This window comes from Manduca sexta, chromosome 22, assembly GCF_014839805.1.
Source record: "Manduca sexta isolate Smith_Timp_Sample1 chromosome 22, JHU_Msex_v1.0, whole genome shotgun sequence".
Taxonomy (NCBI): domain Eukaryota; kingdom Metazoa; phylum Arthropoda; class Insecta; order Lepidoptera; family Sphingidae; genus Manduca; species Manduca sexta.
Window position 1 is genome coordinate 5,657,918 of NC_051136.1, and position 13,558 is coordinate 5,671,475.

The window sequence follows — 13,558 nt, forward strand, 5'->3', positions numbered from 1 at the left end:
CGGTTAAAAACTTTTCACGGGAAGGAGGTGGCACTACTTCACTAAAATTTCATCTCAAATTAATTAATTAATTCCTCAATTAGTTCAACGATAATTAATAACGATGACGACGAACGATAGTTATTATTCGTCGCCCTACTGTATTACATAATATTTTTATTTTACTTTATTGTAATATCCGTAACCGAAACTATCCGAAACTTACGGATAATCCGAAATAATTACATATCCGTAACCGTATCCGTAACCGATATAATTTCATTCCGATATCCATATCCGTATCCATATCCGAAATTGCATATCCATAACATCCCTGACCTACATAATGCCAACGTGGTTTATATTGATGGGACTCTGGAACTGATAACATATAACATTTTTTGTTGAGTCTACGTATTGTTTTGGGTATACAGAGAAATTGCGAATTTCGACAACCTATGCTGACGGTTTATGCTGACATTAAAAAATCGCTCAAGAGTAGGTAATGTAGGCGGGTTATGCTTAGACTAGGAATTCGTGGCCGTGTAATGGAAGGATTAATTTATGTTGAGACGTGTTGTTGGTTTCAAGTTCTTTATTAGACTGCTGTCATTATACTCACTTAATACTATACGTTACATAGCTTATATACTAACTACACACTACACCTTCCCCCTTTGGGAAAAAAAAATAAATGTTTACACATTCTTATTTTTTTTTTTAATATAAAATTCTTAAACTAAGTATATCATATAATATCCATGTATATCAATAACACATAATACTTAAAAAAATACACATTTAACCATTATATCTTGCAAGTATTTTTTTTGTTATAACCACAATATAGATTTTATTCTAAACTTATGTTATACCTACGGAACGCTTGTCATACATTTCACATAGTTTTACAAAGTATTTTTCATTGTATTCTTCATCAATACAATATACTTTAGTACTTCTTTCAGTTTTTATAATATAACTTACTATATCTTTATTATTCTCATCATTTATATTGTCTATAATTTTACTTGACCATTTATCTATACTCTTTAACAATATAACTTTTTCTTATTATTCATCGTCTCAACATTTGTCGACATTTTAATATCATTATTTTTATTTTTCACATCATCATTTCTCGTATATTTACTTGTTACTTCCTTTACTTTCATAATATCTATTAATTCATTATTTATTTTTATTCTTGGATATTCTACATAATATTTTCTTATCACTCTTATAAACTTTTTAATATCTTTTCTATTACTCCTATTCTTATTGATTTTCAATTCCTTAATATTTTTATTTCTACAAAATACTTCTATATCTTTTATTAAATTCTTACCTACCTCTAAATACTTTAAGTCAAAGTACAATTTGTTTTCCAAAGGCGTATAAAAACAAAAACCTTCATTAGATTTAAAAATTCTCCTACTTTTAATTCTATATCCTGTATTATTTCCAAAACTCAAGTCTGCATCTTTAGACCTGTTTAATATCCCCTTTTCTGATTTATCAACATTTTCTGTTCGAGTTTGTTTTAAATTTAAAATATTATTATCCTTACAAATTTCGATTTTTTCTTGAGGCTTAATGAACTCTTTTTTAGGTTCTACTGACTCTATAATTGTAATTATATCGCATTGATTTTCATTACAAACATTTACGTCAGTACAAATATCAACTTGACTATCGTCACATACGGGGCTGGGATCAGATTTCATTACGCTGTTGTTTAAAATATTCAAACTGATGCACTCGGACGAGTCGCAATGCGATGATTGCTGATCTTGCAAAATGCACTCGCTATTGGACACCTTGTTTTGATGTGCTAATATGTTGTGCGAATGATCTATGTTTGATTTATTGTGAGATGTGACTTTATAGAAATTATTATAATTGTGAGACATGGGTTGAAATTTCGAACAATAATTATTATTCTGTCTATAAAGATGGGAAACACTATTATTTTTTAAAATTATGTCCTCGTCTATTGCAGTTTGAATGGCTTGTGCCAACGAACTGAATTTTCTAGATGCTATTATTATACTTATTCGGTAGTTATTTAGACCATTTCTAAAGCAGTCAATTGCTAATTTCTCGTTTATAGGACGAAGTATATTTAATTTCGAATGATCTCCTTCGCATTGTGCGTAAGTTAATTCTGTAAAAAGACCTTCTACTTCGGAGCCAAATACTTTTATGGGTCTATTTCCTTGTCTGCAATTAAGAAGTTGATTTTGTAAAGCAATGAATGATTTCTTTGGCAATAAATTTCTTTTCATATCTTCTAATAATGCTTCTAAATTAGAATAGTTTTGTTTTAAAGAATATTTAGCATGTTCTGTTAATCTAGTTTTTAATACAAAATTATTTAATAATTGTTTTGAACTTTCATTAAGGATGCTACCGTAAAACTCAATATTATCAATTAATTGTCTAGTAATATTCTCATTTCCTGTCATGACTGGTAAAAACTCTATAGCTGTCTCTAAATCAAAGTTTTCTGCCATTGTTACTTAAATCATGAATATTTAAGAACAAACAAAAAAGAATAATTTAAGCTTAGTTATTGAAATAGCAAAAATAAAATATACCTCGTTTACCATGGTCTTTTAAAAATATGCTTTCAAAGTAAATAAATTTTAGAGCCTATTACTAAGTGTAAAAAACGAATTAAATATAAAAATGTAAAAAGGATATAAATTGTATCTTCTTCATGAAGACAGCTCGAAGCTTCGTGGCTCGACGATGCGGCTGGGCTGCTTTCTGGTACTGCGTGCTGGATGGGCCGGGCTATACCCTGGACTCCTTGGGCCGGGATTACCCTGGACACCGCTCGAACATCTTGCATTCTGTTCTACTTAAATATGTACCTGCTACTCATATTTCTTCTTACATGTATTTTTTCTATATGTCTTCCATATTATTTTATCTTCTTAAACTTCTTAAGTATTTACTTTCTTCAATAATTAAAAATAATTTTCTTTCTTCATTTTACTTTCTTCCTATGTATTTTCCTTCTTGAATAGTTTCATATTTCAATCTTTATTTTAATTTATATCTATTTCTTCTTAATTCTTCATTATCTTCTTATTGTTACTTTTTTTTCTATTTTCTATCTTCATTTTAGTTTTTCTTATATGATATTTAAAATATTGTCACTGCACGTCGCGCGCTAGCACGGGGCTGCGCCGACGCGACTGGCAGGGTCGCCATGTAATGGAAGGATTAATTTATGTTGAGACGTGTTGTTGGTTTCAAGTTCTTTATTAGACTGCTGTCATTATACTCACTTAATACTATACGTTACATAGCTTATATACTAACTACACACTACAGCCGCGATACAGAAAAAATATCGTAGGTAGACCTGGCATGCAAAATTTGCATTTCTTTCCAACTGTTTGTACTTTGTATAATACATATATATCGATAAATTATTCGACTCTACCTCGGAAACAACACAAAAAAAAGTTATTAATGGATTCGGGTACATCGTATTACTTGTAATAAATATTTTGGTCTACGTGCTAGTAGATTTTCAATAAATTGACAGAATTCTTATGAAATTCGAAACAAAAACATACTCAATACGATGCATAATTTTGATTAACTGTTACTTATAAATTTTCATGGTTTTTCTAATTGCAAAAATATTTCCGTGTGGGGAAATTAATTTTCATATCCATTTTAAATAAAATTAGAATAATTTCTTCATAAGTCAGTTTCATTTAAGTAGGTAAGTCATTCCGTTGTTCAATTATTAAAGCTAGATCTTGCAGAAGCTTGAATATACGAGTATTTGACACAAATGCTGTAGGTATAATATTATCCCTTAGCGAATTATGACATATCTCAATATTCTAGGAAAAGTTACATGTCATTTTTTATCTGACGTACATTTAATTAAAACTTCCAGACGATTTAATTAACGTTTGTTAATGCAAAATAATTCCATGACGTTAATTGTACAGGCAAATTGTTAGGTCAGAGTAATGAGACCGCGCGCACTCAAAATAGACGGGTTAAAAGTACAGTAAAGGGTTAAAATGTTATGAATGGAACTATTTGAATTTAGAGCAGCATTATTGTGACCGCAGTAGCATTTATATGAGCTAGCGTTTATTGATCAGTTGAATGCAATCAATAAGCATTTAAACTATGATTCATATGATACGGTAGACGTGCGTAAAGTCTCGTAGCGGAGTTTGGTGCGGATCTTGCGATTTAATGCTCATTCGCGTCCATATGTCGCCACCTAGCGTATGACAAGTTACAAGAGAAAGCCACTTAGAAACTGAGTCCTAGTTTGCCTGTCCGCCGAGTTAATGCACTAAGACTAGCGGGGAGTTTTTTTATTTTATGATTGTTATTGTCTTTTTGTTTAATGAATAATTCATTATTTATGCATTATTTTACGTTCGCGCCTTACGGGTCCTTTGAAACGTGGCACTATTGTGCCACAAATAGAATTCAAAAAAGTTTTGTACAGCAATATCTATGGCAATATTAGTGTCGTGGCATAATTAATTTATCACGGTATGTATATTTAAGAGTAGTTAGTAGCTAAGTACTTTATATTTCGCATTTATAAACTCACAAAGCAACTAAACTGTTGTATATTTAACATTTGACGTCCCACATTACCATTTCAATGAAATCTTCACTGTGTCCTTAACATCCATACAAAATTGTTATTACCATGTAAATGCGTGTGTGGTATTTTATCGTGTTGTAATATTCAACATATTGTTAAATTATAATAAAAATCATTGTTTTCGACGTTGTATGATTTAAAATGTAACCGCTCTACTATCTGCATTGAACGCCCCGCGACCGCTTCATGATAGGGTAACAAACAATCAATATCGCTTCACGTGATTTCGATTGTGCAATGAAATGTATTAATCGTGGCTGTGATTTGATAAGTATCTGATGTTTATTGTCCAAGAGATAGGATTTTATAAGTAGCTCATTGACCGCGATTTTTGATGGACAGGTACAAGTATATGCTGTGTTGAATGATGATATACTTAGGTATTATCAGGCCTTTTTTTGTCACTTCTTTTTTGGGGGCACGCTAATTTTCGAATGTTGTAAGTCCATAATTTTTGGTACCCCTCCTTCCTTCCTGCCAGTAGAACACTGTGGGACACTGTGTGCCCCGCGTGCCCCCACAAAAAAAACTGGTATTATTATTCTAGCTCTGTTTCGAATTTAGTCCAGACAAACAAAAACTGAAACACAGACAAAAACATATCCAAGCCTATGTTTAAGTTTTAGTAACATGCGATTAACCATAATGTTAGGAGCTTAGAGTAAACAATTTTTAGATAAAATAGAAACCAATTTAAAAACACACACAAAAAAATCTAAATACCTGTAGGGTTATCCGATTATGGTGGAAGTAAAATGTTTTATTCATAACTACTATTAGCAATAACAGTGCATCAGTAACTCGACGATGACGAGCAGAAAACGTTCAACTTGAAGCGTAACCCGAACGGTGAAAGATTCGGCGATAGCGCAAGCGCAGACAGATGTGTTACCAAATATGAAAGCCGACGTAGCGTTAGAAATGTTCTTTACACATGTGCTTAAGAAAGTATTACAAGTGGCTGCGTGCCGCCAAATTTTGTTCCATTTTATTTAAAACTAGATCCCCAATTACAATTATTTTATAAATAGTTTTATAGCGCAGACCGGCAATATAAAAGGTTACGTGATGTTAAGTGTTCTTCATTATACGTAACACTTCCAATTCCAAAATAATTATATACATTATACATATGTGCTGTGTGCTATAAAAGAAAGCAATAGGAAAATTAAGGCAGTTATTAATTTGGAAATCTAGGAAGATCCAGGTGAGGAATCATACGATCTCCAGAAGCAAGCTGTCACGTTGTTTTCTGTGAAACACTTATGCTGACCCGGAGAATCTGACCTTACTGTATTGTAGACAATTATTCCTACAGCGTAACTACAACTTCAAAGACTATGAGTCTTCGGGAAATACCTTATGAAATATTTATATCATAGATTAATTGAATTCTGTAAGCAAGAACGACAGCCGCGGTGCGTATTTTTTGTTGTTCTGACATCATTGTAGGTTATCGTCCTGCTATTCTGGTAGTCACGTTATTTCTCAGTACAATCTGTATACGCACACATACGACTCATTTAAAATATCGTGTTTTGAATTGCCTTGTTACATAAGAGTTAAGACTAAGCGTATGTGTTCGTTATGTGTGAGATCGGAATTTTTTATAGCTCATTTCTTCACGTTATTTGATTCGTTCTGTCTTTTAGCAAAAAGGGTTATGATAAATGGCATTTTCTATCGTCAGTGCTTTATTGAATATGAATTGTATTGTGTTTGGTATTGTCATAGCGTACCTACTTAGTTGACCCCGATGTGCAATCAGTGTGACGTGAGATTTTTGGATTAAAAAATACATCTTAGTTACTTACTGTCTTTTTATCGCTTTCATATTTTTTTATCGACGGTGTCAAAGTAGCCTTACTGACGTAAGTTAAGTCCAAAAACATGTCGACCGGCAAGAGATAAACTCCCCTGACGGCTTGCTTAAACGCTTCTTCACGGTCTGCTTGAAGGCCCCTAAGTTGTAGAAAGGAGGGAAAGTATAGTGGCAAACCGTTTCACAGATTGTTGCGTGGTGGTGATAATAAGTTCAGGGAGCTATTGGAGTTCCAATTGCACTTTCGTCTACTCGTTTGGACATCATGTTATGTTCTATCTATCTATCATTGGGAAGATTGTCGTACAAAAATTTTGCACTCTGCGTTACTCAATCTACCGTGAAATAGCAAAACACCAATATAAAATATTTCATTTTTTTTTCATATCGTAATTTGCACGTTTTTAATATAGGCATATTTTCTGTAAATACATTATTTTTTATTAATATCAAAGAACGCTAAGATATCTTGACACACGGACATTTCAAATAAAACAACGACTTATTACCGAATTGGTAATAACTTGTGATGTGGTCCTGTTGTCCGGTCTATAACTAACTAAATTGTTTAATGTCTGATTCTATAAATAGGTATTTAGACATCACGAGGAAAGTAATTAGTTGCTAGTCAATAAAATATAATTACTTCTTATTTATCTGTTTTTCGATCGTCTAATCAGTAATGAATATTGGGAACTCATTAAGCAATAGGCAGTGTTATTGTTTTTACACAATGTATTGCTTTTCACCCGATAAGTAATCGGTTTATCATCGACTCAGACAATAGCGATTTAATATTCACACGCCGAAGTCCTCGGGGACACCGAATGCCGAGGTCAACGAGATTGTAAGCTTCTATTTTAGTTTAGAGTAGTCGAGTGTAGGAAAATGTGCGTACAAAACTATTTTTATTGTGACTTTTACATTCAGAAATCAAGGTTTTGATCGTGTACCGCGTTGATAAGAAATTAACGTGAATTGTTTCGATGTGTTTTGGTTTTATGGTTTTTTATGTTTAATGATAACTTAATTTCTATACCAATACTTTATTTATCAAGTGCATTAGTTTGGACGCTTAAATATTAAGGTTTCAAATCTTCTAAAGTATTTAAATAGATGTGAATAGTCGAATTGACGTTGTTTATTAAGTTTTTGCTTAGTTTTTATAACACGTATTATTATCTACTTATTAGAATTTCACGTAAATAATAAATATTATTTTGGGTGAAGCCAGGTCCAAGCTGAAAATAAAAAGTATTCGATTTCATTACTTAAACTGAATCAATTCAAACAAAGAAAACAATGTACAAATTTACTGCAAAGTAAATTAAGTTTATCTGGTTTCAATAACGGTATTTTTCATGAACAGTTGTTAGTAGGTTGTAAGGAATGGGTATCTAATTACGGTTCGAGTTTTTTTCTAAGTATATAGGTATAAATAGCTGGAGTTTATTGAAATAAAACCTTTCTTTATTGAAATATAATTATCGAGTCGGGGTTTTTACTTAGTGAATAAACTCTCTGAATAAACTTGGGTATCGCTGTGAAACTTGAAAAAGATTGGAAAGGATCTTAGATACAAAGTAGAAAAATATATATAAAAACAACTCTACAGCTTATTTAGTTATTTAATTCAAATGAATTTCTCATCAAAATTTCGATGCGATCAACACAATGATTAAAGTAGGTACTCAAAAGCAGCGGCTGCCTAACCTTACAAACATCAGTGCTTTGTATTGAAATGATAGGTACAAGTTGCAAGGAACCGGCATTAAAGGCACGTGGTGTCTGCATGGACAGCTCAGCACGTGCTACTCACATGATCTGGCGTCCCTCTTGCACTTCGGTACAGTCAGAGCCTGCTTTGTTGTCAAGGCGTAACCGCGCGACCGGCTTGGCGTCTTTCAAATCATAACACATGCTATCGCGGCCGGCTGATGACTCGCGGCGCGTGGCAATGGTTGTTTAAATCCATGAATTATAACTATATTTATTATGTGATTATCTATCGATTGTAGGATGTGGCTTTGAGTTATAGTCGGATGTTGCAATACACGATAAGTTTGACCTCGTAGCGTGTACCCAGTAGGAGTGCCCCTTTGTACTTTAAGATGGTTTTGGACCTCATTTTTTTATCAATGCATTTTATGTATTGCATTTTAACGTTCTGCACGTACGAAAAACTTTGTCGTGGACTGCCAGCTCGCCTAGCCGAAGCTGCTCATAATGCACCATCATGAATTATGGAATCAAAAATATTAATCCAGAGTATAGTAGGCACTTGACCCGATAGCTCAAGATCACTACATTAACATGCAAATAGAATACAGGAAGTATGCAAATATTACATGAATATTAATTACTTATATCTTTTTGTTGTAGGAAAGAAGGTGACAAAGGCTGAAAATGACGGTGGAGAAGAGTAAAGGAACGGACCAAAAGGTACCACCGGCGACGAGGAAGGTCGCGCCCGATGGCGGGTGGGCGTGGATGGTGTGTCTCGGAGTCAGTTTAGTTAATGTAAGTATACTTTAATATGTACTACTTATATATGTTAGGTACTTATTATATTAACTGGACATCTATGGGAAAACTTGTGCCGTATTTATTTTGTTTTTTGAATGTATTTGATCAATGGGTTAATGTATTACATTTTTATGCATCATTTTCGCAATAATGATATAGATTTCTTGGCTATCTAATACTAGTGTTTAAGGTTTATGCAGATGCATAAATGTTATTGCTTAACAACAACTAAGAAGAAATAGTTTTAAATAGGAAGATTAAAAATAATATCCGCGTCTCGGTTGCAACTGTTTCCTTCGTGCGGCACGCAATTGACAACATTTCAAAATGTAAACATGGCTAAAACAAAAATACCGTTTCTTAATTTTTCTACTCTGAGTTCGATTATGAATTTTTAATATTTTTTTAATACTTAATTTCGAAGAAAAAAATTAAAAACTGAAAAATGCTTGATGACGTCACATATACGGTTGAATGAAATAGTTCCTCGGTCCACCTTACTATTTATTTTAAAAAACTAAGACACCGTCGTTTGTCAACGTCAAATGTCAATATTACAATAGATACGTCACAACTGTTACTTTCAAAGAGAGAGAGAGAAACAAAAAATCTGTCACTTCACTTCTTTTTTACTGCAAAGCAAAGGCGTTTTGAGCCGTATATTTGACGTCATTTGGTGCTTACGTCGTTTTAGAATAAAACAAAATTCAAAGTGAAAATCATGAATGAAAATATCTGAATTTCGAAAAAAGAAAAAATATGGGTCTCATAATTTTAGATCTAGTTTCATAAAATATAAACATTTGGGTATGTTGAAAAAATGAAATGTTGTCAATTATTAAGGATCGCATGTCGTTTATAGTTATGTTACGCAATATCTGTATCATCACACGGTATTCATATGACATTGGATGGTATTTTGTTACTAATTTTATTTATATTTTGCTACTACAACTTGTGTGGTCGAGTAAATTACTGGCATATATTCGTTTGTGTCCGACTCAATAGAGATAAATAATTTTATATCAAGGTCCAGGATTTTATAAGAGTCTATCTATTATTACGTAATCATAATTGCATTTTAGGTACTTTATTAAAAAAAAAAAAAAAAAAAATAATCCATGTGACGCTTTAGCTTGTTTATACAAAAAATATATTATGTTGGATGAAAATTTCGAGAACAATGAACAGTTAAATGCGAAGATTTCCAAACCACTTTAGATTATTTACATTTGATATGCTGTATCAAAACGATTTTAATCGTACAATGAAAATGGTAACTCAAATAAATACATTTTTATCGATACTTAGTAACTAAGTACAAATCCATTTTATTTTTGCCAAAAACTAATAACTTAATAAGAATCGTTTGTTTTGTCTACAATATTTCATATGTCTGTTTATATTAATTATTAGAAACACGGGGGAATTCCACGATCGAATTGATTTCTAGCCATTAATATGTTTTATGGTGTGCGTGACTTGTAATACTATGTGAATTTCTAAGAAGAGTTGACGTCAAGACGTATTTGGACGTAGGAGCATTGAGGCGGAATATTATTATAGCAGTTCGTCTTGTTTAAATAGTCGAAAATGAAGCCTTAGTGCCTCTTGTAGTTGTATTGTTTATTTAACGATGGCTGTTCATCAATTTATAAACGTAAAAAAAGTTACCTCATAATGTAGAAGGTCGCTGGATGCGGGCCACTTACAATAGGTCGATCTGGAAATCTTTGGGGGAGGCCTATGTTCAGCAGTGGACATCCTGCTGCTGATGATGATGATGATCCATAAATTGAAAACTAATGAATATCAAATAATCGTTAAATGTTTTAAGATCAATTGTCAGATAGGAGACTTGAAAGACATCGCAACTTTCGCGTAACAATACGATTATTTAACAAACTGCACTCGAATAATGTACTTTCAATTATTTTTAACGATTGTGCAGTCTTTTAAATTAACGCATTTTAAATATTTTGTTTTAAGTTAATATATTATAATTAATAACAAAGCTTTGTGATAATTTAGAACTTCTTAAAAGGCTTTACAGTACAAAAGTATATATGAAACTGTGTCATTCTATGGCCTAATTTTTTGTTTGGGTATATCTTCTCTAGAATTAGACATAACTTCAATATCCTTATTAGCATATTGTTGTTATGAGGGACCATATTGAGCGCGATGTTTACGACCAGCGTAGTTTACTCAATCACACATCAGCGATGGAAACTGAACTTTGCACTTTACCACGCTCCGGCAAGTGATTATATAGAAACTTGCAAAACGTCACGTGGGATTTGTGCACTATCGGCTAAAATAGATATAATGGGCGGTATCTTTACATGTCAATTCAGTTATAACAAAATTTTATAAATAAACTAAAACTGAATGTAATAATTTTGTTTTTGATTGAAAAATTAAATGACAAAATAGGAATGCATTAAGATTTTAATTCAGTGAAAATTTATCTAAATGATCACCAGCGTCAATGTGGGAATTATGTAAAACATATTTTAAACTGCTCTTACAAATCTGGTAAATATATTCGACATATTACATTATTATATTATAATTTTTATAATATTTTTATTTAATTATTTTAAAACAACCGACTCAATATTTTCATTTGTACGCGTTGTGACATTTCGAATAATAATAAATATACTTTTGATCGACTACTAATAAGGAAATGAAGTATAATCCGTTTTTTGCTAATAGGTCTTGTTTCGCCGGTATTGGCGGATTCGAGTTACTGTCGGCCTCATAGCACGTAGAATTGATAATATGAATGACGAATCAATCAAACGTTTATTTTGTGTTGGAAATTGAACTTGTTACCTCTAGTTTTAGATCTTTGCCCCTACCGCCACGGATGTTAGACAGGCAGTTTGTGAAAACCCAGCCAAATCTTTCTGTAGTCATGTTTGATAAAGTTTGTTCTCACCCTAGATTTGGGTAATAAGGGCATGTAGGACAGTATTAGCTTTTCACAGTTAACCGGGTTTTTTAATTTACTATTAACCTATTTAACTTGCCTTATCAACCAATTATCTATAGTGAACAGGATAAATTTGCGTTATATTACAAGTACACTCAAGAATGACATAAAAACTTCTCAATGTCAAGCGCTTCGTTTACTTCACCGTACAGCTTATCGGCTTGACCTTCGATTAAGTTGACGTTCAATAATAAATCTATGGCACTAACAACTTTTCTTCTTAATGAAATAATCTTGCAATCTCCTTCTGTCTCTGTCTCTTTTTACATTACTTTGTATTTTAGCTTTTTCAACCACGTTGCAAAAATGAATTATTAGTTGAATTTTTTGGTTTCTCAAGTTAGGCCACTATCTATCGGATAAAATAGACACGAGTCAGTCTAGAAATTTTGAAAATAGGATACGATATGGCGTGTAAAATCTTGAGGTGTCTACGACTGCATACAAAGGTTGATATGATAGGACAATCATTAATAATGCAGTGTCCAAATAATCAGACATAAATCAGTATCTATGTGCAATTGCTTTAACATGTTAATGCTCGTCGAAAGATAGGAATGTTTGTATTCGCTTAGTTATCATTTCCAATTATAAGAGAAACGATTAGCACAGTGTAGATATCGATTTCTAAAGAATATACATATATATATAAAATGTTCATAAAAATTATTCGCATTTTTTGCCGAAATCAGGCTTTAAAATATAACTAAAAATAATTATCGAATCAAGCATCTTAACTGACCCAGATTTGATGTAAAATTTTATAAAGTATAGAGAAAAAGTTGAATAAAAGTTGGAATATACATTTACTTATCGTTAAGCAACGGGAAAGTCTATCTTTAAATGTTATTCAGTAAAAGAAAACCCGGCTTGCTATCATACTTTTTTCCGTTTGTAGTTTTTCTTTTTACCTATTTAAGTCTTCCTGCATTCATAAACCTTGTGTCTTTCACGTTGTTATTTATCAAGAACGATTGAAGTTAATCTTAGTTATACCTTTGAAAAAGGAAAATTACGCAAAAATATACCTTATATTACTCACAGACCGCAGACCTTGACAACGGTTAGCATAAGGTCAGTATTGACCTCTATTTTTGTTCTACTGATAGGGATTATGTAATGCAACCATAAAAGTGTAGACGTAATATACCGGATCTGTGTCGAACGAGTTCGCAATTCTGCCGGCTTCAATACCAGCATAGACTTTTATTATTCGCTTGATTTTTGTTTTCTACAGTAAGTAGTAGAGTCCAAAGTCCACCTAGTAGAAACAAGCACCACAAGAATAGAATCACGTTTTTTTAAATATGTCTAGTAGAACATGAACTAAAAAAATTATTACATAGTACATTTTTGGCGTTTAGAAATTATATCATTGATATGAATCTTGAAATGTTAAGGGGGAGGGGGTGTGCATGAAAACTGCAAAGTTTTCGAAACTTCGAGACATAAATATAATATAAAAAACCGCGATAAAACACATAAAATAGTTTTATTTGAATGTCTAAACTCGCATAAACATAAGAAATTATTATGAAATTATACCATTTTTAAAGTGACATCATAT

The 13,558-nt window shown here is 32.1% G+C and overlaps 1 protein-coding gene across 3 annotated transcripts in view; it reads left to right on the plus strand.

Annotated features, from left to right (window-relative positions):
- LOC115443929 overlaps nt 1-13,558 on the plus strand; it is a 42,093-nt gene that overhangs the window by 10,130 nt on the left and 18,405 nt on the right. For 2 of the 3 annotated variants that reach the window (XM_030169537.2, XM_030169535.2), the window contains exon 2: nt 8,847-8,984. In XM_030169537.2, coding sequence (XP_030025397.1) covers nt 8,871-8,984 — 114 coding nt within the window. In that variant the 5' untranslated portion in view covers nt 8,847-8,870. Of the gene's footprint in view, nt 1-8,360; nt 8,425-8,846; nt 8,985-13,558 lie in introns of those variants that run through there. The other variant, XM_030169536.2, reaches the window with a different exon arrangement.